Raw genomic sequence first — 23,701 nt, forward strand, 5'->3', positions numbered from 1 at the left:
TAAATTTAATAATATATTCAAAATGTTTCATTGCCAAGATATTCATTCACATGTAAGAAGCTATTAATAATTTATTCTATGGTTTCTAACCATGAATAATATCTACAGTTGATATAGTAGAATAAATCCTATATCATTACTATCATCATATTAAGATAAAAAATAACAAATTATATTTTATATCTATTATATTTTGTCAATTAAATTATAATAAAATTATCTATATTATTCAATTATCGTGTATTTATTTTAATTGAAAGATATCGTAATTATGTAATAATAAATTTTATGCTATAAACTTTATAATTAAAAATATTAAAAAATACAAGTAAATATAACTATATTGCATATCATTTTTTATGAATTTAGCGAATAATTATATTTAATATTCTCTAGTGCAATAATGAAAATAATGTTAAATGAAGGAACGTGTGGAATATGAAACTGTGAAGAATACATACGAATCAAGCCGGACATTTATGAAACGTCAGACTTAGAATTAAATTACGATTTTATGGCATTTTATGGTAAATAATTTATTTTTTATTAATAATTTTAAATCATTTAATGATTATCTAATAATAATGATAATTTAACATTTTAATGAAATTTTTATATTGTTTTATCAGTTTATAATATTTTCACTTTTTGTCTCAGGTTATGGCTTCACGCAATTTATCAGTTCTATTACGTTTTAATTAAATAATTTTTATTTTTCATATATATTATATCATTATTTTACATAAATAAATGAATTAAAATATTAAGAAATTATTATATATTTATGACAATACATAAAAAAATATAATTGTCTTATTTTTTAATTTTAATTATAAACATTATTTTTAGAAAAATTATACATTAATATCACGATATTTAATGTCAATGTTAATATATGAATGAGAAATAGAATAAACAATAATGTATGTGTATATATATATATATATATATATATATATAGATATATATATATATATATATATATACATATATGTACATATTTAAATATATATATTTATAAATGTGTATATGTTTATATATTTCATTTACTTTTATGTTTTTTATTTTTAGAAAAAATAAATATTAAAAGAAGTATCTTATATAACATAGCTTCTTTATTGTTTTAGAATGAAAATGCTATGTATCTGCAGTATGACATTAGTATGCATTAATGTTGCCTGAAAATAAGGCATATTTAAACAATATGACAGAAGGTTAGTAAATATAATATTTATAATTTATTATTATTTTTTAATTTTATTATGTGATATTTCTTGTATATTTTGATTAATATATATATTTAATTTATATTTATTAAAATTAAAATAAAATGAATTAAATCATATTAGGAGGAGAAACACAACCAACTCCTGGAAATGAGGCTCAACCTGGTATGTTTTTTTTCTTACTGATTGATAATATTTTTCAAATTTATATATAGAGAAAATACAACTATCAAGCTTAATATAATTAAGTTAATGTTCATTGTGGGCATCTGTTACGTTACAGAATGGGGCTTCATCTATTAGTCTATACTATCATGCAGAATTACTAGTATTAAAACTAATGTTTCTATAGTAGTAACAGTTTCTAAATATTATAACATAAGATATTTTATATATTATATATAAAATATCATATAATATGTTTAAAAAAATATATTTTTAATAAATAAAATAAAAATTAAAATAAAAATTTTCAAATGAGTAAATCTCTCATTTTTATCAGAAGCCTCTGAAGCCAGAGTTACACATGGCGAAGGATTACATGAAACTACAGCAGAATCATCTTCTCAAAATATACCTGAATCTAATCAAGATTTACTTACCGTTCATGGAACAACACAAGGTGAAAGTAGTGATGCTGTTAGCATTCATACTGCCAGTACTTCAGTTTCTGGCAATGGTAAATGTATAATTCATATGTGAGCTAATGAAATGCAAATAAATATTTATGATTTGTGATTTTTTTAGAGTCAAGTTCCAGTAGAGTGAGTGCAATAACTGTTGTATTGCCTTGGGGTGCTCAAAAAGAAACAGTGAAACTACAACAAATTGGAGATATGGATTTAAGACCTGGAGAGTTTGTGATGCGTACTTTATTTGCAGAATTCACCACTCAAGCAGAAAAAAAAATGGAAGCTGTAATGACAGAACATGTAAGTCAAATTATTTAGATAGAATTATAATTATTTAGATAAGATTTTTACAACAAATATATTATAGGAAAAACCACTTTCAAAAGTTTTACAAAGAGGAGAAGATCCACAATTTGATCAATTATTATCTGCATTTGGTTCAGTTGCGGAACATTGTTTGCCTTCTATTTTACGAGCACTTTTTAATTGGTATGAACGCCAATTAGTTGATCAAGGTAGTGATCAAAAAAAACCAGGTAAAGAAGATCAAAAAGGAAAAAGGTAAAAATATATTTTATATAAATTATTATTATTATTTTATTATCATTAAAAATTTTAAAATAATTATTTATTTTAGTATTATGTACACAATAGTATCAGGAAGTGTAGAAACTGTTGAAAAAAGTGAAGCAGATTTACTTCAAGAACGAAGAGATCTTGCAGTAGAATTTATATTTTGCCTAATGTTAATAGAAGTTTTACGTCAATTACCATTTCACCCTGGCCATGAAGATTTAGTAACTTACATTGAAAATATAGCTTTTAAACATTTCAAATATAGAGAAGGGTAAGAATTAATATAATAAGAATTTTATAAAATGTTAAAAATTTTTTTTATTTGAGATTAAAATTATATTATAGTATTCAAAATGAGCCAAATGCAGCAAACATTCATATCATTGCTGATCTTTATGCAGAAGTAATAGGAGTTCTTGCACAGTCTCGTTTTATGTCAGTTAGAAAACGTTTTATGGTCGAATTAAAAGAATTACGTGTTAAAGAACCAGGACCTCATATTACACAAAACATTATTTCATTATTAATGGGAATGAAATTTTTCAGAGTAAAGGTAATTAAAAAACTGAAATATTTTTACTTTTATATATAAATCCAAAACTGTATAAATATTAATTTATATATATATAAATTTATAGATGGTACCAATAGAAGAATTTGAGGCATCATTTCAATTTATGCAAGAATGTGCACAATATTTTTTAGAAGTCAAAGATAAAGATGTTAAACATGCTTTGGCTGGACTTTTTGTTGAGATACTTGTTCCTGTTGCTGCTGTAAGTTTATAAAATTACAAATCTATTATTTATATTATATATATATATATATATATATATATATATATATATATATATGTATAATAAAATTTATTTTTTATATTTTAGGCTGTAAAAAATGAAGTTAATGTACCTTGTTTAAAAAATTTTGTAGAAATGTTATATTCTACGACATTAGATATGTGTACAAAGTCAAAACATAGACTAGCTCTTTTTCCTCTTGTAACTTGTTTATTATGTGTTAGTCAAAAAACATTCTTTTTGCAAAATTGGCATTATTTTTTAGCAATGTGTCTTTCACATTTAAAGAATCGAGATCCTAAGATGTGTCGTGTTGCCTTGGGTATGATATTTTATATAAAAAATATTGTATATTATAATAAAATAATCTAAATATTTATTATATTTATTTTTCAGAGGCTTTATATCGTTTATTGTGGGTATACATGATTCGTATTAAATGTGAGAGTAATTCTGCTACTCAAAGTAGATTACAAAGCATAGTAAATTCTTTATTTCCAAAAGGTTCAAAGGCAGTAGTACCACGTGATACTCCACTAAATATTTTTGTTAAAATCATTCAATTCATTGCACAGGAAAGATTGGATTTTGCAATGCGAGAAATTGTATTTGATTTATTATCCGTGGGTAGACCAGTAAAAATAATTTTAACTCCCGAACGTATGAGTATTGGACTTCGAGCTTTTTTGGTTGTTGCTGATAGTTTGCAACAAAAAGAAGGAGAACCACCTATGCCTCGTACTATGGGTGTATTGCCAAGCGGTAATACTATGCGAGTTAAGAAAACATTTCTCAACAAAGTAAGTATAGTAAATAATTCTATATAAATTTAATAAATACTAATATATATATATTATATTATTATATTGTTTAGCCTATTATTTTTAAAATATTGACTATAATATTTTATTTAAAAGATTTAATATATTTTTAGATGTTAACAGAAGATACTGCAAGAAGTATAGGAATGTCTTCGTATTTTCCACATGTTCGACGAGTATTTGTTGATATATTACGTGCTTTAGATGTTCATTATGGTAGACCTCTTATGATGACAAGTACACAAAATATGAATAAAGAACCAGATGAGATGATCACTGGAGAACGAAAACCTAGAATAGATCTTTTCCGAACTTGCGTTGCTGCAGTTCCTCGATTAATACCTGATGGAATGACTGGTGCTGAATTAGTAGATTTATTATCTCGTTTAACTGTTCATATGGATGAAGAACTTCGTGGATTAGCATATCAAAGTCTACAAACCTTAGTATTAGACTTTCCTGATTGGAGACAAGATGTTGTTCTTGGATTTACACAATTTCTTGCTAGAGATGTTCAAGATACTTTTCCCCAACTTGTTGATAATGGTTTAAGAATGCTTCTTCAACTTCTTACAAGTTGGAAAAATGCACTAACAAGTCCTAGTACAAGATCTAAAGAGCAGTCAGTCGATAATGCAAGAACAAATATACGCGCAGATAGTAGTATTAAAAAAAATGAATCAGGACAAAAAATAGAACCTATTTCAAGTGTCTTTCATCTAGTAGAAGGATTTGCATTGGTAATGCTTTGTAATTGTCGACTTTATCCAAGAAGAATAGCTGTTCATATATTACGCGAAGTAAAACATTTATTAAAAACATTAGGTAAATATTTTATTATATTATAAATTATTATATATTAAATAATAATATTAAATATTAAATAATAAAAAAACATTTATGTAGGAGGTTTAGAAGATGATCAACCTGTTATTGATGTAATAGATGCTTGTTGTCCAACAGTTTTGGAAAAATGTTATCATATGTTACCACCTGCTGAAAAAGCAGCAGCAGCTTCTACTTCTAATGTTGATCTCCAGTGGATAGCTGAAAGAAGTAGTTGTATATGGACAGCAGGTAATGATGACAGAATAAATATTTTTGAATATATTCATTTAAATTATTTTATCAATTATGTCATTTAAATTATTCATCAGTTATATAACATTTTTATATAACAAAATTATAGGTCTACATGATGATACTAGTACAAAAAGTTCTTCATCTTTAAATCTAAATGGGGCAGATCCATGGGGAAGTTGTCTTTTCGCATTTTTAGAAAAGGATAGAGTACTAACATTATGTTCTACTGCAGTTGCACATTCGTGGCCTATTGTTTTTACTCGAATAAATTCTCTTTTCTCAGTAATCGATCCTACGTAAGTCTACATTTATAACTTTCTAAAAATAATTTATATTTATTTATAATTAATATTAATAATTAATTAATAAAAATAAAAATTTCTATTTTTTTTTAGACCTGTGAATGACAATAGAGCTTCTCTTTTACGAAGTTCAACCGCAGTTCGAAAACCTGTGAACGAAAGAGATATGTATATGCATGTTTGGAAAAATTATCTAACTTTTGGATATAGAGTAGTTCCACCAGTGCCAAGTCCAGTGGTACGATGTGCTAGTCCAGATCTCAGCTTAAGGTAAATTAGTATTTAAATATCATTATAGAAACATTATTATCATAATATATCATTTTATAATATTATTTAAACTACAAAAAATCATTATATCAGAAAAAAAGAAAAAAAGATTAATGTTTAATGTATGTTATACAACTCTAAATTTATATGCACAAATCATTGTTAAATTAGAATCATATATTAAATGATGAAATTCATAGTTCAGTCATTAGAGCTTTAGGCATTATATGAAATGTTGGATTATCAGGTGGAAGTAATATTATTTGGTATTAATTGGTGTGGGGTCTTGTCTGCTTATGTCTGTGTGTACGACGGAAATATTTATCGGTGTTTATTTATCATATACATTTTCAATTAAAATTAAAGTACAATATTCTGTGAATCATAACTTATTATGATATGCATTTTCTGTTGTGAATGCACGTGGCATCTATATCCCTAACATCTATTATATTGCAAGATCGTCTAATCTCACACGAATTATGTCATCACCTCCAGGAATTTATTGTTATACTAATAACAATAAGGTGTATATGAAATAGAAGAGCACCAATTTCTACCAAGGCTTTGCACTCGGGAGCGAAATACAATTTTGCATATATTTTCTCAAGCACATTTCTTTGCTTTAGTTTTCTGTAACATTCTTTATCTCGCATGCTACTCGTCATTATCTCGCACATGTACATTTAGACCTTAGAGTAGTAGTTTCTGAGCAGTAAATAATGTCTGATACAAGGAGCATTGGTGGTACACTGTATTGCATACTCTAGTGGTCAGCATACGGTGGAGTTTGGTGTGTTGTGCATGAGTAAGGAGTTGAGTCAGAGCCTGGAGAATCTCGGCGGGGCACAGACCCTGCCGGGTCGCTTCTCCGTTCCGTCCATTTCCGGCATCTACACCAGGCATAAGCGGACCAGGTGAGCCTAATTAACCATAGCAAACGACCATGCTTCGAAGTCACACGGGATTAAACGGTCGTTGGTAATTTGCACAATAATTTCATGAGTCTGTTTTCTTTATTTACAAATCTTTTAGCTATTTGAAACTACTGTGCTAACACGAATCTGTATATATATTTTTATTTATTCTCTCTATCTAGCCTTACGACCGTTCCCAATTGCTTTAATTGAAAATTTATCAATCGCGTATGATTTATATGTTAACATATCAATTTCAAAGAGTTTAATATTTGAAAAATTTCAATTTCTTCATAGCTCATCGCCGGATAGTCTATCTGCTGAACGAGGTGATAATAAATCACCTGGTACAAATGCAAGTCCTGCAGCTTTATATAAATTAACAGTACCTTTATTGAGATGCGAAGTAGTAGATGTTAGAGATGCTGCTGTGCAAGCAATTGGAAAAGTAAATGCTGATGCATTGAAGTAAGTAAATATATAACTATTATACATAACTTATTTGAATATGTTTATGAATAATTATTATTGTAATATGTTTTTATGAATAATTATTATTTTTAGAGATTTAATGGAAGAATTGGTGCCTTATATTCGTGAGGCAGTTGATCGTAAACAAGAAAATATGAGACGTAGGAGACGAAGAGATGCATTAAGATTGCAATTAGTAAGAGTACTGGAATTGATTGCTGAATATGGAACATTTGGTATTTGGTTAGTAATCGATTTGAAATTATTGTCATTATTACATTCAAATTATTGAATTAAAAAATTTATTAGAAAATTGTATGTATTATAACTTATATTATAACTTATATATTTTATTTATTATTATTATTTTATTTTTGATAGTCCTGCAGTATTAGATAGAGAAACACAATCACTTCATCCAACATTTGTTGAATACATCGATGGTGCCCGTTTATATTTAGAGAATGAAACTGATAAAGAAGCTCCTGCAGTTCGTGATATTAAGCTGCATTTCTGTAATTTTATTAGAAAAATGATCAAGAGTTTTTCACGTAAGTATTTCATATAATAAAAAATTTATAATAAACACTTGAAATTTATATTTTTTTTATTTTAGTGGAAACATGTCATACATTATTAAAAAGAGACTTAAGACGAAACTTATTTATGCTGTTTGCTAGCTGGTCAGGTCCTTATGGAAAACCACTTGCAAGTATATCTTCACTTCATGAAGAAGAAAAATCTTGTACAGAATTACAGCTTTCAGCATTACAAGCTATGAGCGGATTATTATGTTGTGGTCCTTGTTTCAATCCTCAATCACTTTCTGAAGAAGGAGCAATTCTTTATCAGTGGTTAGATTTATTATTAGCAAGCAAGGATGAAAAAGTAAATTTACAATTTACATTTAATGTATAATTTTCCAGATATTATATGTTATATGTTTTAACAAAATATTATATATTTAACAAAAATTTTCAGATCTATGCCCTTGCTAGAGAAACAGTAGTTTTATTATTAGAATGTAATCCCGATATTGGACCCCTTCTCGATTGGGTAGTTGATCGATGTTATACTGGTGCTCCACAAGTAGCTGACGGTTGTTTTCTTGCTTTAGCAACAATTTTTAGCGCAAGGTTAATTATTATTTATACATTTATATTATTAGCATATTCAAATGTTTAAATATTTTAAATTATAAAAATTTAAATACAATATTTTTAATACAAATTTTAAAAAAATTTTAATACAAATTATAAGAGAATATAAAAAGATTTAACTGTCTGTTTACATAAGAATAATTATAAATAAATATAAATAATATATAATATATATTTATAGAGAATATTATGAGAATATTATATATATTAATTTATAGAGAATATCCTTGTGATCATTACACAAGTATCATCAACGTTACTCTGATGAGTACCGGCTGTCCACGTGCTCCTGTTCATGACGCAGCTTTGCAACTTCTTCAATTATTGGATCAAAGATTTTTTGGAAACGTGGGTCCTCTTCCAGCTACAGAACCGGAAACTAGTAAGTTTATAAAATTTGCTCATTTCATTTCGATTCAATCTTCGAAAAAATAACATTATATATTATTTCACAATAATGCATTCATTTTTAATAATAATATTATATATTATTATTATATAATATATTATATTATTATATAATAATATTATATGTTAAATTATATATACCTTAAATTATTGTGTTTTATTCTACATTTAGTTTGTGAAATTTTTTCCATGATTTTGTAAATATAATTGCAATTGTATTTGTAGTAATTGCAATTGGATCATACAAAATTGGAAGCTAAAAATAAATGTAATTTTTATCATTTTATAAATCAATTATTTAAGATAAAGATATTAATATTAAAATCATTTATCGGTTTTCAATCTATATACATTTTTCTTTTTCTCGATATTTGAGTTATATTTTTTTTACGAAATCATTTTAAAAATATGTATCTTATTGCTTTCCGAAAATTTTGTCCTGTTGCACAATATAAGATTTATTCCAAAATTCCTATTGAATAACAAATTGCAAATTTGTTGCGCCATTTCCAACAATCGGAATGTATTGTTTTTTTCCTGAAACTATATTTTTTTAAATTCAGTTAATGAAATTATACTAATAAATAAATATACATTTTTTTTTGTTTTTGTTCAATTTGTTTATACTTACATTTAAAAAAGCGAGAATTTTAAACAAATACGCAGGCATATTAAAATAAAGAAAAACAGTAGAGACAACCAACAACATTTTTATGATTTTTGTCTGCGCTAAATTATTTCGGAAATTTATATCATATAGTTGGTTTTCTTTTATAATATATTTCTTTATATTATATATTTATTATATATTTTATATTATATTTTATATTTTATATATTATATATTTATTATATATATATTATATATTTTTTTTGCGATTTCTTAATTAAAAATTTTTTAATTTTAATATGTCTATAAATGTCTCTAAAAAAGTTCGTGCAATCAACACATTCAGAATAATGATCATAAACGATATATATCGAATATTAATTATAATTTTTGTAAATGTCAATTACTATGTAATTAACATTTATATTGGTGTAAAACAATATCGTAATAATGATATCGGTTGTTTTAGGTCAGGATGATCCTGTTGGAGGTTCATCAACCACTGCTACTTTTGTTCCAGGACAACAAAGTAATCCTATCGGTGGGATGTCCTCAACTGGTACAATTAGGGGTGGCACTCTTGATGTACTTTTATCGACTACATATTGTCGCAATCAAATGTATCTTTCTCGTCAACTCGCTCAACTTCATCCAGAGCTAACAATGCCTATGTTCAGTGGTGAGTAAATCTTTCTTTCATTTCATATTCTTAATAAAATATTTCATGTACTAATCAAAATTTTGAAATTTTGAAATTGTTTCATTTTTTCAAAGAATTTTTTGATAAATATTATATCAGTGTGAAAAATGAGAGAACAATGTAGGATACTTTTTTATTTATTTTTTAATATAAATTATTAAAAATATAGTTTTTTATGATTTATAATTTGTTATAATTATTTATTTATTCATTTTGATTTCTCAATTTTTTGTTTTCATATAGCATTGCAAATAAACATGTCTTAAACAGTTCAAACCTTTTGTTAGTAGTAAGCTAGAAATAATTCATCCATTTATGACTCAACCTCAATCTTTCTAGTTTATCTTGTATATTTGCACAGAAAATTTTGTCTTATTAAATTATCTTAATCACTTAATCTTAAATCACTATTTCTAATGAATAGTGATGAATATTATTATTAAATAGACTTTAAATGATACTTTATATAAATAAATATACATTCTCTTATTTATAAGTATATACTTGTATATCTAATCAAAATCAAAATTAAAATTTCTTTATTTTTCATTTTGCAATATATATTGAATAATAAAGTGATAAATAAATATCAAATAATAAATAATGTAATAAAGTAACTAATGACGATAATAAAAGATTAAATAGATTTGTGATTATTGTTTATACTTGATATAATATACTTCTTAATAATATATTTCAATGAAAAATTCATTTATCAATTAATAAAATTAATAAAAATACGTAAAATGAATAATCTTTACAAATATAAAACTGATTCATATGTCAGATATCCACATTAAATCAAAAAATTTTATAAAAAAAAAAATTATAATAAATATGATAATATTAATCTTTATCATATATACATATAATATATATACATATATATATGTATCATTTACAGAAATTACACATAGATTTCAAACAGCTAGAAGAGAAGTTCGACAATTGTTACTTCAGTATTTGTTACCTTGGTTACATAATATGGAATTAGTGGATCCAAATGTACCACCACCTTCCAACCCATTGAGTTATTATCAGGTAAATTTTATAGATTTTTCATTTATTTAATATAAAAATAATCTTTTTATTGTTATTGATTTAATATCAATCTTAATCAGTATATAATTAAAAATTTTGAATATAAAATATAATATTTGATGATCATTATTAGTTTAAATTTTATAATATACAAAGAAAAAAAAAGTTTTTTTATTTTAATTGTTAAAAGAAAAAAGATTTGGAGGCGCCGGGCATCGATCCCGGTACCTCTCGCATGCTAAGCGAGCGCTCTACCATCTGAGCTACGCCCCCTTTGCTCTCATTTATTTCAAGTATCATTTTGAATCTCCAATATGATCTAGTTTTAGTGAAAGGATTAAAAACAATTTTGGAGTATCGATCCTAGTAGTTCTCGCAAGCAAGTACTATAAGTCTATCTAAAATACGTCTCTTATAATTATTTTTTATCTTTAAAAATCAATTTCAAATCAAAAATAAAAAATTTCTAGACAAAGAATTAAAGAATTATAATTTAGTAGTATAACATAGGAAATATCAGACATAGAAACGCGTTTGTTTATTCATTTATTACATCATTTATTACTATATTATTTATATATTAAAGCACTAATAATTTAGTTTTTTAAATTAAATAGACTAAAATGTTACATATAATGCATACAATTTCTATATAATATAAATAATTTATAAACAATTTATAACATTGTTTCTGTATAATATATGTTTATAATAATAATAATAATAATAATAATAATAATAATAATAATAATAACAATAATAATAATAATAACAATAATAATAATAGTGTTTCTAAATGATTTTATTAAAATTTATATATTATTTTATAAAATTTTTGCAATTATAATTTGAAACAAAAATTTATTTTATTATAAATTTTATCACTATTATTATATTAATACTTTTATAATCATCTATTAGTGCTTATTAGTTTTCAACAATGATAATGCATTTAATAATCAATTTTTTTTTTTTTTTTGAAAAAATGAATAAAATTTATTTTTAATTAAAAATAAAAAACCCACTTGGAGGCGCCGGGCATCGATCCCGGTACCTCTCGCATGCTAAGCGAGCGCTCTACCATCTGAGCTACGCCCCCTTCGATTTAATTTACTTTCTTTTCTATATTGAAATATCAATATGATCTAATTTTAATGAAAGGATCAAAAATGAATTTTAAATATATCGAGTATCGAATCTAGTGCTTTTTGTATATAAAGTGAATGCTCTATTATTTAAACTACATTTTTATTGATTTAGTTTTTTCTTTACCATTTTTTTTACCATATGTAATTTATTTTTAATAAAAAAAATGAAAAAAAAAAGTAAATTTCTGGAGGCGCCGGGTATCGATCCCGGTACCTCTCGCATGCTAAGCGAGCGCTCTACCATCTGAGCTACGCCCCCCTTTAGTTTATTATGTTTTATATATGTATAATTTCGTAATTTTAAATAAAAATATAAAAACTTAAATGATTAATAATTTTTTTATATATAATAAAAAATATTATTTTATCAATATTTACAATTTAAAATATTTTCATAACAGTATTATGCGACTGATATATCACGCAGTGGAGCACGAAGAGAGGGTTGGGGTACTGCTGAAGCAACAGAAATGGTGTTGAACAATTTATTTTACATAACTGCTAAGGTATTATATATAAAATGTAACATTTGATTGATTATTAGTAATTTTATAATAATATTAATTTTATAATACTATGATAATTTTATAATACTAATTTTATAATACTAGTATATGTACCATACTAGTAATTTTATAATAATTTTATAATAAATTTTATTTTATAGTTTTCTGATGAGCATCCTAAAGAAATGGAAGAACTTTGGGCAACTTTATGTGGTTGTTGGCCTAATAATTTAAAAGTAATCATTCGTTATTTAATTATTGTCTCTGGAATGGCTCCACAAGAATTACTTCCATATGTATGTCACTTTTTCATTAGAAAATTTATTATTTTTATTCAATTAATTAAATTATTAATTCTATTATAGGCGAAACGCGTTGTTTTGTATTTAGCAAGAGCTCGACCAGATCGTTTGGTAGATGAAATGATGATTGAATTGCAAACAGTTGAAACATTAAATTGCCTAATTGAAAGAACTGAAACTCCACCTTTCTATAGATTAACCAGTATGAGAAAAGCTTCTTCTCATAGTGATGCTCCAGTTGCTGATCCTGGAAATCCTCCACGTGATTTAGGCGTTGAAAAAGGTACCATTCATACTAAAAGACATTCAGGGGAAGATCCTGTTAAAACCGGGTAAGATTCATATCGGACAATTTTATATAATATTTTTTCAAAGAAATTAATTTAACATATATTTTATTTCATAGTTCCAAATCTGATACTGCATTACGGGCACTCGCTGGATTTCAAACCCCAAGGGCAGAAAAAACAAGGACTGCGAGCGGTCCGCCAATTCTTCCGGATGATTTGTCCACTCCTACGACAGAAGCCGAAGTATATTTTTATTTATTTTATATTCTGTTTCTATTTATTTCTATTCTGTTTTACAAATTCTTATATATAATTCATATTTAATTTTAGTTAACTACAGATGAATCTTGTTATGGTACACGAAATGGACCCGCGGGAGTAAATGGAAAAATATCATGTGGTGGTGAAAAGTTCGATATTCCTCAGCCACATCCTTTACCAATGCCTGAATATGGTGGATATTTTGCACCTTTAACAGAGTATCTACCAGATAGTTCACAGCCTATAAGTGGATTCCATAGGTAAGAAGCATTATATTATAATTTTATCTAACTTGCATATAATCTTTATAGATAATAAAAAATTTATTTGCAATAAAAAATAAGAATATTTCCATATATACGTTTCTATTATATTTACAATTATTTTTATAAATTGCAGATGCAATATTGCCGTTATGTTACTTACTGATGTTATCGTTGATGGTATACAACTTGATTGGGCTATCCATGTTCCTTTAATGTTACATATAGTTTTTCTTGGATTGGATCATTCAAGACCTCTTGTAAGGGATCACTGCCGTTGTCTTTTGTTAAATCTATTGGTTGTCCTTGGAGATCATCGAGATCATCTCGGCGTAGCACGAGTACTATTAGCATCAAAAACTGAACAATTGGGCTTAGGGCTCTCTACTCCAGCTTTGCCAATACTTGAGCATAATTTTACTGAGATCGATCCAGAATTTGACAGTTATTTATATGGTCCACCTCCAGCACCACCTCCTACAACATCTCCTCCATCATCTTCACCACCACCACCTTGTTCTTCACCTCCTCCTCCACCTCCACCTCCACCACCACCACCTCCGCCACCTCTACCACCAGAATCCTCTATTTTTAATTCAGCACCTCCACCACCACCACCTCCTCCTCCTCCACCACCATTTCCTTCTTCTAATAATGGAACACCTACTCATTCACCTATTCCTAATTCAACATCTACTCCTCCGTTATCGATGAATCATGTGAATCATTCAATTATGGACAACTGTAAAGATTATTCAAATTCTCATACATATGGTGAGAAATATTTTTCTATAATTTTATGAACTCTTATAATAGATGAAATTAATATAAAAATTGATATCATAGAATCACCAGTGTGTCATAATTGGCCTTCAACATCGGGTTCAACAAACACAGTACCACCTGTTATTGTTACACCAGAAGATGCAAATAATTGGGTTGGTCCACAACCAGGTCCAAATATGCCAATTCAAGATGTAATCAAATCTTTAATCAATTTTTTAGCTTCTAGGTATATTTATAGATAATTATAATATATTATAAAATACATTTGTTAAATATTTTTAAGTATATTTTTTTTAATAGAATAAATCAACCATTGTGGAATTATGAAGATATGACTTCTAAAGTCTGGTGGGTTCGCAGTGCTGAACAATTAACAGTATTATTGCGACATGTATTACGAGTTTTTAGAGATTCTTTACCCCATGCATTGGTTAGTCAACGATGGGCACAAACTGCATTACAATTAGGTTTATCTTGTTCATCTAGACATTATGCCGGAAGATCTCTTCAAGTATTCAGAGCATTACGAGTTCCTATAACATCTCGAATGTTATCTGATATTCTGTCTAGATTAGTAGAAACGGTTGCTGAACAAGGAGAAGATATGCAAGTATGTGATATTTTAAATTTTAAGTATTAAATATAAAAATATTAGATATATTATCTATTTACAATAGTTATAACTCCGTTATTTTATAGGGTTATGTAACAGAACTGTTATTAACACTTGAAGCAGCTGTCGATTCATTAGAATCTGATTTTCGACCCCTTGATTTTATGAAAGAAATATTTAAATCCACTCCAAATTTAAATAATAAAGATCCTGCTTCAGGCAGTTTGATTGGTGGAAAACGAAGTCCAGGAGGAGGTAATGGATATCCTGCTGGTCCACATATGTTTTCTCATTTAAATCAAGGTGGTCACACAAGAAGTACTAGTTATTCGGTTAGTTATTGTATGAAAAAATCAAGTGGTGGGAATTCAGCAGCAAGTGAAATAAAAGGTTTGTAATATCTGAATATCTTATTTATATATATATATATATATATATATATTTTTATTTATTGTAATATTTATATTAATTGTAAAGCGTAATACTATATTAATTTTCTTTATAGAATTAGATAACAGATGTAATAAATATCCTAATTCTAATCTTTCACGATCGAGATCGGCTCAATCTTTAAAATTATTGGGTGATTCTGCAACACAAGATGATAAAATGACTATATTAGCACAATTATTCTGGTTATCAGTATCTTTGCTTGAATCAGATTATGAACATGAATTTCTTTTAGCTTTGAGACTACTTAGTCGTGTACTTCATAGATTACCATTGGATCGACCAGATGCTAGAGATAAAGTTGAAAAATTACAACAACAACTAAGATGGACCTCATTTCCTGGTGTACATGCATTATTATTGAAAGGATGTACCAGTCCTAATACATATGAACCTGTTGTAACATTATTATCTCAGTTTACACCATTATTAGATTTACCAGTTGTTGATCCTACTCAAAGTCTTGCATTTCCAATGAACGTTGTATCGTTGCTTCCATATATGCTTTTAAATTATGAAGATGCTAATGAATTGTGTATTAGAAGTGCAGAAAACATTGCACAAGTAATTATTATTATACATAATATTATTATATAATTCTTTTTATAATTAAAAAGTTCCTATATATATAATATATTTTTTATTTATAGATGAGTGCAGAAAAAGGAAAAAAATTAGAAAATTTGGGTACTGTTATGACGTTATATAGTCGACGTACCTTTAGCAAAGAAAGTTTTCAATGGACTAAATGCGTCGTTAAATATTTATATGATACATATGCTCATCTTAGTTTCAATATGCTTGCTTTTTTGGTAGAAGTATTGGAAAAAGGACCAGGAAGTGTTGCTTTACCTGTACTTAGTATTATACATTGTATGTTACATTATGTTGATTTAGCTTCACAAGCAGCACAACCAATCAATACTGAACTTCTTAGAGTGATTTCAAAATATGTTGAGGTATATATAAAAATTTTAAATGCTAAAAAAATAAATCACATTTTTATTTAGTTTTTTCACAAACAATTATAGAATAATAAATGTAATGTTAGGGTCCTCATTGGAAAGAAGCCCTTAAAATATTAAAATTGGTAGTCACAAGATCCTCAACTTTGGTAGCACCACCTACATCAGTACATGGATCATCTTGGGAATCTTCAATAGCATCTCCACATCCAAGCTTTACCGATACTGAGATATTTACTAAAAAAGAATTACCCGGTAAAACACTATTTTTTAAATCATTTTTTGCATGGATGTGAACGTTAAAAGTTATTAAGTTATGTTTTTCCTCTTGCAATGCCAAACACTCACTGCATGGATTGCTTATCTGATGATGCTCAGGTTGCGATAAAAATAATAATAAGAATAAATTGTAAATTATTCATGGAATATAGTTATTATTTTTTTAATCAAAATTAAATTATAAAATTAAATATCATATTACGATTATGTAGTTCATTTCAAAAAAATCTTATTTATAAATTTTTATTTTATCATTTTATATTTCAAACGCATTATTTTTTTCAACTTTTAAAATTTTTCGAAAAGGTAAAAAGTATTTTAAGGAATATTATTTAGTAACTAATTAATTATTCCTAATTTTTCTCTTATGTTTCTTATCATAAAGATAAATTGTTTTATTTATAAATAGGGAGAACTATGGATTTCACCTTTGATTTATCACAAACACCAGTAATTGGTAGACGATGGTTAATACGTCAGGGTGTTGAGGAAAAATCGCTTACTTCTCCTCGATGTTCATTATCCCTTTCACCAGCTGATAGTAATGCTGTTTCTGGTTGGAAAAGACCATGGATGTCACAGGTTAGATTAAAAATAAAATATAAATTAAAATTTATAAATATGGTATTATAAATATAAAAATCTAAATCTAAAAAATTTCAGGGTCGTGTTAGAGAATGTTTGGTAAATCTTCTAACAACATGTGGCCAACGTGTTGGATTACCAAAGAGTCCATCTGTAAGTTTATATTTAAACTGGAAATTTTTCTCGAAAAAATGTGTATTACGTATATATATATATTTAATTCCAATAGTCTAAAGAAAAAAATCGGTATTTTTTCACTGACTCTGGTTCTATACTCCTTTTTAGGATGAACACATTAGTTCAATGACATTATATAGCAAGGTAACAGGTTTCTTTAAACGCAATCTGCACTCATTATCACAAGAATAAAAAACATCTATTTATATTCATACTCATGTGATGTCCTATCAATATAATTATATTCACGCTTTTATATGCTTCGTGCAAATAATTTAACTTGCACAAAATTTTGAAAATGAAAAAAAAGTATTTCAATCTTTGTAGGATTATAAATGTATAGTATATCTTTATGTAGCATGTTAATTGTATAAAAAATGTCGTATATACAAAATACAAATCTGCGCGTGCATTATTATAATTTTTACATTACTTCTATATAATCGACATATATATATATATATATAAAGTTCAATATTGAACACAAAAATGCACAATAATTGCTAAAATACACAGCATTAGTAAAGATAAAAATTAAAATATATCAGATAAAGATTCTGTTGCTAATTTTTTATATTTATTTTCTTTAATTAAAAATAAACTTTTTTAATACAGGTGATATTCAGTCAAAGTTCAGATTTAATGGAAAGGCAATCATCTATGGCTTCCTCAACAGAAGAAGTTTCTGGTGCAAATAATGATTTAAGTGGAGGCTCCAGAAGAGATGATGAACAATTTGGCGTATTTAAAGATTTTGACTTTCTTGAATATGAAAGTGAAAGTGTTGAGGTAAATATTATAATTTAACATATTTTACTCATATATTATTTATATAATTCAATACAATTTTAAAATGTAAATAAATTTAATTTTTATATCATAGGGTGAAAGTACGGATAATTTTAATTGGGGAGTAAGGCGTCGTCCTCTTAGCGAAGGAGAAGAAAGAGAATCAAGTATAAGGCAATTTGAAGAAAGTTTAAGTGAAAAGACTCAATCATCTAGTAAACACACTAGTCGGGTATTTAAAAATTGATTTTAAATAGTATGTTGAAATAAGTTGAAATAAAATGAAAAATAATTGAATATATATTAAAATTACAGCGCGGTGTTACGGAAGAATCATCAGATGATGAAGCTGGTTCAGAATCACCTCTAGATGAAGTACCTGGTGGTTCTGGAACAGGACAGGAAACAAACAATATTCCTGGAATGTTTCCACCATCCTCTTTATCTCTAATACCTAGTCGTACACGTCATGATTCTTCGACAAGGTCTGACACATCGTAAGTTTCTTATTAAAATAAATAAAAGTTCTATTTTATTGATATTTATTTATTATTTTTATGCAGTGGTTCTAGTGCAGGAGATTTAGGAGATGTAACACCTTGTAATGCATCGCCAAATCTGTCAGCGTTAATGCCTTTTAGACAAGTTGTAAGAGATGATGCAGAAGAAATTTGGCGTCAACAGATTCAAAATCTTATCACGCAATCTCTGTACAATACCTTAGACTTTTTCCAATTATTGAGTAGAATTTTAAGGGTAAATATTATACATTGTTTATTATATGTTAATATTAAATTTTTAATATCATATATTATTATTCTCAGGATGTAAGCAGTAAATCAGTTACTCTCACACGAGAAGCTAGTGCCTTATTGTGTAACGGCAGTCCTGCCTCCACTCAATTAGGCTATCATTTATCTAGTCATGCGGAACTTCTTAGCTCAAAAGCTGAACCACCTTTAATTTGGTTCTCAATTGCTATTTTTGCAAATCAAAGATTAAACGAATCTTTACGATTTGGAATGTTAGAAATTCAAGAACATCTTGAAACATTTCTTGATAAGAAAGATCATGCTACCGAAGTAATTGTTTATTAAATATACATATATAATTATTAATTTTTTATAATTTATAATTTATTATTTTTCATAGTGTTTAGAAGCAGCCAAAGCAACAGCAAAACTTCAAGCCTTAGGTGGTAGTCATACAACAGAAACAGGTCTTGAAGAAATGCTCTTAGATTTAGGTAGAGCACTCTACAAACTTCATCTTCAACTATTATTATTAATTGAAGCTTCAAACAAGATGCTAAGCACTCTTATGAATGCTGCAAAAAATGTACAAATTCCACTTCAAGATATATCTGCAGAAATTGCAAATATGAAAGTTGCTTTGAGCAGAGCGCTGGAAGAAAGTACAGAAAGTGAAAGAGGGACACCAACTCCAACACCTAGTCCTAGTCCTTTACCCGGTACTGGTGCTGTTGAAGAAGTTGCTCGTGTAGCAGAACTACTTAGAAATGCACGATGGTCTCCTGCTCTTGAAGCTGTAAGATTACATAGAGCACAATGGCCAGGAGATCCTTTTCATGATGATGATGATGTAACAACTGCTGTTAACATGTATTGCAAATACTTAGGACAAGATAGATCTGGTAACATACTAAAAAATATTAATATCAAATTTTTTTGAAATAGATAAATAATTCAAAAATTAATTATCGTTTTTTTCTTTAGATATTTTTGTAGTTACACGAAAAGACGATGAAATGTCGGAAATATTTAGTAGGTTGATGGAAAGTTTATTCCAAGTTTTAGCAGCTGTTACAGGCTTGGAAGCATCAACAAAGGCAGCACGATCTCAACATGAGCATCCTAATAATACGAAAAATGACTGTTAATTTAACATAAATTTTAATGTTATATCATATTATAGACAGTTATTTGTTTAAATTCAAGTCTTCATATAATTTAATTGTATCATGCGTTTTATTCATGTATCTTGTATACAACTATGTATACAATTATAGACGTACACATATACACATACATACACACACACACCTACATATACCCACAACACACACACACACATGTATATATATCGCGATGTAATTGTCATAGGAATTAGAAAATATGCACGAGCGGAAGCACGAAATCATCGATTTTGTCGTTTCTTTTTTTAACACGAACGCAATGACGTATGTAAGTTCGGTGAAATAAATTTTTGAAAACTCGAATTTTTGACAAATATTTTTTTCTACGATTTTAAAATCCTGAAAATATGCTTGTATGTAAAGAATCATCACATTTCAATATTCGACTTGAATATGTTGATCATGAATATCAAAGTTATCGTACTATAACGGATTTTATTAAAAGATTCATTAATCAAGCAATTTTGAATACATTCTCAATAATCGATAATTTGGTTTGTAAAAAATTATTTTCATTTAATTTTATAATATAATATAAATTTTTCGAAACAGGGTGATCTCACTTTTGACAATGATATAAGTTTTCGAAAATTAGGCTATTTTGGTAATGAATGGGCTACATGTGGTAGTTTCAACTCACGAAATGGATTAGAATCCGTAACAAGTGAAATGAAATCGTGGAATGCATTATCAGTTAGAATTTATTTATAATAATATTGTTTATTCATAATAAATCTTTAGTTGAATATTTTTACATAACATTCTTATAGGCTTTAAAGGATTGGATGTTTCATATAAATTTTATTGGTCTTCAGTATAAACAGAAAGTTGAAATTTTCACATATCAAGTTATTTGGAGTGTACCTACTCCTGAATTTCCCGAACCAATGGTCACAGTCAATGTATATTTTTATGTAGCAATAAGTTACATTTATCCACCTCATTATCCTGCCGATGTGAGTTAGTTTTACTATCTATATAATAATAAAATAAATTTATATAACATATTTATTTATTTTTTTTAGATTACATATGTTTTTGAAGGACATCAATTTAAGCATTCATTAAATATGATTTTTAGACCTAAATGGCTTTATGATATTTTAGATATGAAAACAATAGTATTCAAGACCATTGATTTTTAATAGCTTTTAATTTAACTAGTAATTTTTTACAAATTATTTTTTTATTACATGACATATGTTATAATATTATATGATTTAATGCTAAAACATATTTTATATTAAATCTTAATTGATTTCAGTGAGTAAAATACGTTGTGCAATTATAGTTTAATTATGTTTAAAGCGTTTAGCAAGAGTAAATAATAACGAATTTAAGAGGCATATGCAAAGTGTCGTAAAAGTAAGCGTATCATATTCGTCTAAAAGGAGCACATGCCTTCTGGTTGAATGGCAGACGCATATAAGTTTACTCCAATTGGTTAAGCAGTAAGAGCAGGTGACAACCAACAAAGGAAAATACAACTATGGCAACTATTGTTTTCAGCGTGACTTAAAACGCTTACAATTACCGGCTGGCATGAATTATATTAAAATATAATATTTTTAAAATATGAACTCATTTCTCATTCATTAATCATATTTATTTACAATTCTTATTTAGTTTTTTTTTTTATAGATTATTTTTTTTATATAATATATTTAGTAAAAAAAGTAATTTCGAAGTCTCCCGCGGAGTACATGCCGCGCACTTGTCGCTTCGAAAGAATCTATTTAAATTTCCATCGAGCACACCGAGGAGGTGTAATCCGTGCGTTGGTCTTTCGGACGATTTCTCTGTGTTTTTTTACACACTATTCGGTTTTGGTGATACTACGACAAATAGAAGACAATTTCAAAACCTGAGAGAGATTTTACCGAGTACTCATGCACATGGTGGTCGGATGACACTGGGAGGTCTGAGTTTCTCGGCAGGAGCCTGGAATATCGACAACCACGTGTCGGGCATATCTGTCTCGATTCACGTGTCATGTAATTTTTTAATTTTACTAATTGGATAATAATATATATATCTTATAAAAATATATTTATATTTTACAGCGTACTTTTATATTATATTTCATCAACGTGTAACAATTGCTTATATATAATATATACTTATATTAAATATTAATTAATACTTATACTTAATAAGAAAAATATGAATTATTTGTAATTAACTTTAGCACGTTAAAAGTTATATTTCCCTTTCTGTTATTGTAATCATTACAGTATCTTTTGACTTAGCAGGTTGCAGGTCAAAAAAGATTGGCTACTGAAACACAAGTGGAAGCGAGCCAACAAGTGCAGTTTTAGTAATCGTCTTACCAATACATTTACAGTTTCATTATCTATGTATGTTGTTAATATTACAAAAAATTAAAGTCTAATTTAATAAAAGAAATAATAAATATTTCTAGTCAAACATTTAATTTTAAAAAAAAGTGAACATAAAAATACATATTATATTTTGACAAACAATCAATATATAGGTCAAAAATCAATACAACAGGGACCAACCACTGTTGCCTATTTATACGGAAAGACTTTTTTGTCCGGGCTATGTCCTAAACATCACATCCGCCGAGGTGCTTCCTCCGCGGACCATGTTTTACCGCGATCGTGGCTAACTGATGAAGGAAACGTAACAGGAAAGACAGAGAAAGAACACGAAAGGAACCACCGCCTCACTTTCAGCAGCTTCAAACATCCGCTGCACCAGCCGCCGCCAGATCTCGTTTACCTCTCCTCCATTTCCCCTTTAACTCCTTCTCAAAGAGACACACATTCCTTGCTTTTCCTTCTCCGTTTCTCTTTTCTCTCCTTTTGAAATCAAGAAATGCCTTTAAATTGAAGATATCGATTAAAAAAATATCTTTGAGAAATTAAATGCGATAGGTAAAAAATACGTAATAATAATTTTATAAAAAAATCTAATTTAAAAATTTGTTTTTCAACAATCGTTCTAAGAATATCTAATTTCATATAAATTGAAAAAAATGAAAGTAATTTCAAATTCATTCATATCGAGCAATATGTCTAATATATTGGGTGAGTTCAGACACAGCACATCTGGAGTGAACGGAGTGGACAAATCGACCTCCTTCGAAGAGAGGAGAAACAAGAAGGGGGATGTCCGTCGCGCGTGAACGGTGAGACACGTACCCACGTGCAAGGCTACGTCTTGAATCACCAGCTGCCGATTCGCCGACGACTCCAGGAACCCTGAAGACGTACTAAAATTAGCGACCAGCACCCCCGCCTAGCCCTTACATGGCCACGTCACGGGCACACGCGCCGCACTTTCAGAGGAAAAAAAAAAAAAAAAAAAAAAAG

The 23,701-nt window shown here is 27.5% G+C and overlaps 2 protein-coding genes and 3 non-coding genes across 10 annotated transcripts; 2 read left to right on the forward strand and 3 right to left on the reverse strand.

The window, feature by feature from the left end:
* Positions 1–409: 409 nt before the first annotated feature.
* Positions 410–20,666, forward strand: LOC724660 (protein furry). 6 transcript variants are annotated; one of them, XM_026441875.1, is made up of 45 exons: positions 410–527; positions 1,128–1,214; positions 1,350–1,391; positions 1,729–1,905; positions 1,974–2,158; positions 2,226–2,419; positions 2,496–2,705; positions 2,780–2,987; positions 3,073–3,210; positions 3,319–3,553; positions 3,628–4,031; positions 4,166–4,877; positions 4,959–5,129; positions 5,242–5,431; positions 5,531–5,707; positions 6,478–6,624; positions 6,922–7,092; positions 7,189–7,338; positions 7,477–7,646; positions 7,712–7,983; positions 8,077–8,231; positions 8,474–8,637; positions 9,742–9,951; positions 10,877–11,013; positions 12,563–12,667; positions 12,829–12,963; positions 13,033–13,301; positions 13,376–13,502; positions 13,590–13,780; positions 13,920–14,557; positions 14,630–14,795; positions 14,870–15,179; positions 15,269–15,572; positions 15,688–16,196; positions 16,283–16,591; positions 16,684–16,852; positions 17,286–17,458; positions 17,540–17,614; positions 18,254–18,427; positions 18,522–18,659; positions 18,743–18,924; positions 18,991–19,183; positions 19,252–19,509; positions 19,580–20,081; positions 20,164–20,666. In XM_026441875.1, the coding sequence occupies exons 2-45, from the start codon at positions 1,172–1,174 to the stop codon at positions 20,325–20,327; spliced, it is 9,753 nt and encodes a 3,250-aa protein (XP_026297660.1). In that variant the 5' UTR covers positions 410–527; positions 1,128–1,171; the 3' UTR covers positions 20,328–20,666. The 6 variants fall into 6 exon arrangements, with proteins under 6 accessions (XP_026297660.1, XP_026297662.1, XP_026297663.1 ...); XM_026441877.1 differs by having other exon boundaries at positions 18,743–18,912; XM_026441878.1 differs by having other exon boundaries at positions 9,793–9,951.
* On the reverse strand, positions 11,214–11,286 carry TRNAA-AGC. The gene has a single exon. It is a non-coding gene; the product is annotated as a tRNA-Ala (tRNA).
* Positions 12,040–12,112, reverse strand: TRNAA-AGC. The gene has a single exon. It is a non-coding gene; the product is annotated as a tRNA-Ala (tRNA).
* TRNAA-AGC lies at positions 12,348–12,420 on the reverse strand. Its single transcript has one exon. It is a non-coding gene; the product is annotated as a tRNA-Ala (tRNA).
* Positions 20,667–20,687: 21 nt separating the features above from the next.
* LOC724705 (A-kinase anchor protein 14) lies at positions 20,688–23,700 on the forward strand. Its single transcript, XM_016913139.2, has 5 exons — positions 20,688–20,857; positions 20,916–21,056; positions 21,134–21,319; positions 21,389–21,526; positions 21,628–23,700. Exons 1-4 carry the CDS (start codon positions 20,711–20,713, stop codon positions 21,506–21,508), a joined length of 594 nt encoding a protein of 197 aa, XP_016768628.1. The 5' UTR covers positions 20,688–20,710; the 3' UTR covers positions 21,509–21,526; positions 21,628–23,700.
* The last annotated feature ends 1 nt before the right edge of the window (position 23,701 follows it).

The sequence above is a fragment of the Apis mellifera genome, linkage group LG7 (assembly GCF_003254395.2).
Source record: "Apis mellifera strain DH4 linkage group LG7, Amel_HAv3.1, whole genome shotgun sequence".
Lineage (NCBI taxonomy): Eukaryota > Metazoa > Arthropoda > Insecta > Hymenoptera > Apidae > Apis > Apis mellifera.

What these genes read in the sequence shown, in the direction of transcription:
- LOC724705 (XM_016913139.2), top strand. Translation starts at nt 20,711, where the DNA reads ATGCTTGTATGTAAAGAATCATCACATTTCAATATTCGACTTGAATAT. An exon ending in TCTCAATAATCGATAATTTG is followed by an intron (nt 20,858 to 20,915) that starts GTTTGTAAAAAA and finishes TTTTCGAAACAG; the next exon opens with GGTGATCTCACTTTTGACAA. An exon ending in CACCTCATTATCCTGCCGAT is followed by an intron (nt 21,320 to 21,388) that starts GTGAGTTAGTTT and finishes TATTTTTTTTAG; the next exon opens with ATTACATATGTTTTTGAAGG.
- LOC724660 (XM_026441875.1), top strand. Translation starts at nt 1,172, where the DNA reads ATGTTGCCTGAAAATAAGGCATATTTAAACAATATGACAGAAG. An exon ending in AAGCTGTAATGACAGAACAT is followed by an intron (nt 2,159 to 2,225) that starts GTAAGTCAAATT and finishes AATATATTATAG; the next exon opens with GAAAAACCACTTTCAAAAGT. An exon ending in ACCCATTGAGTTATTATCAG is followed by an intron (nt 11,014 to 12,562) that starts GTAAATTTTATA and finishes TTTTCATAACAG; the next exon opens with TATTATGCGACTGATATATC.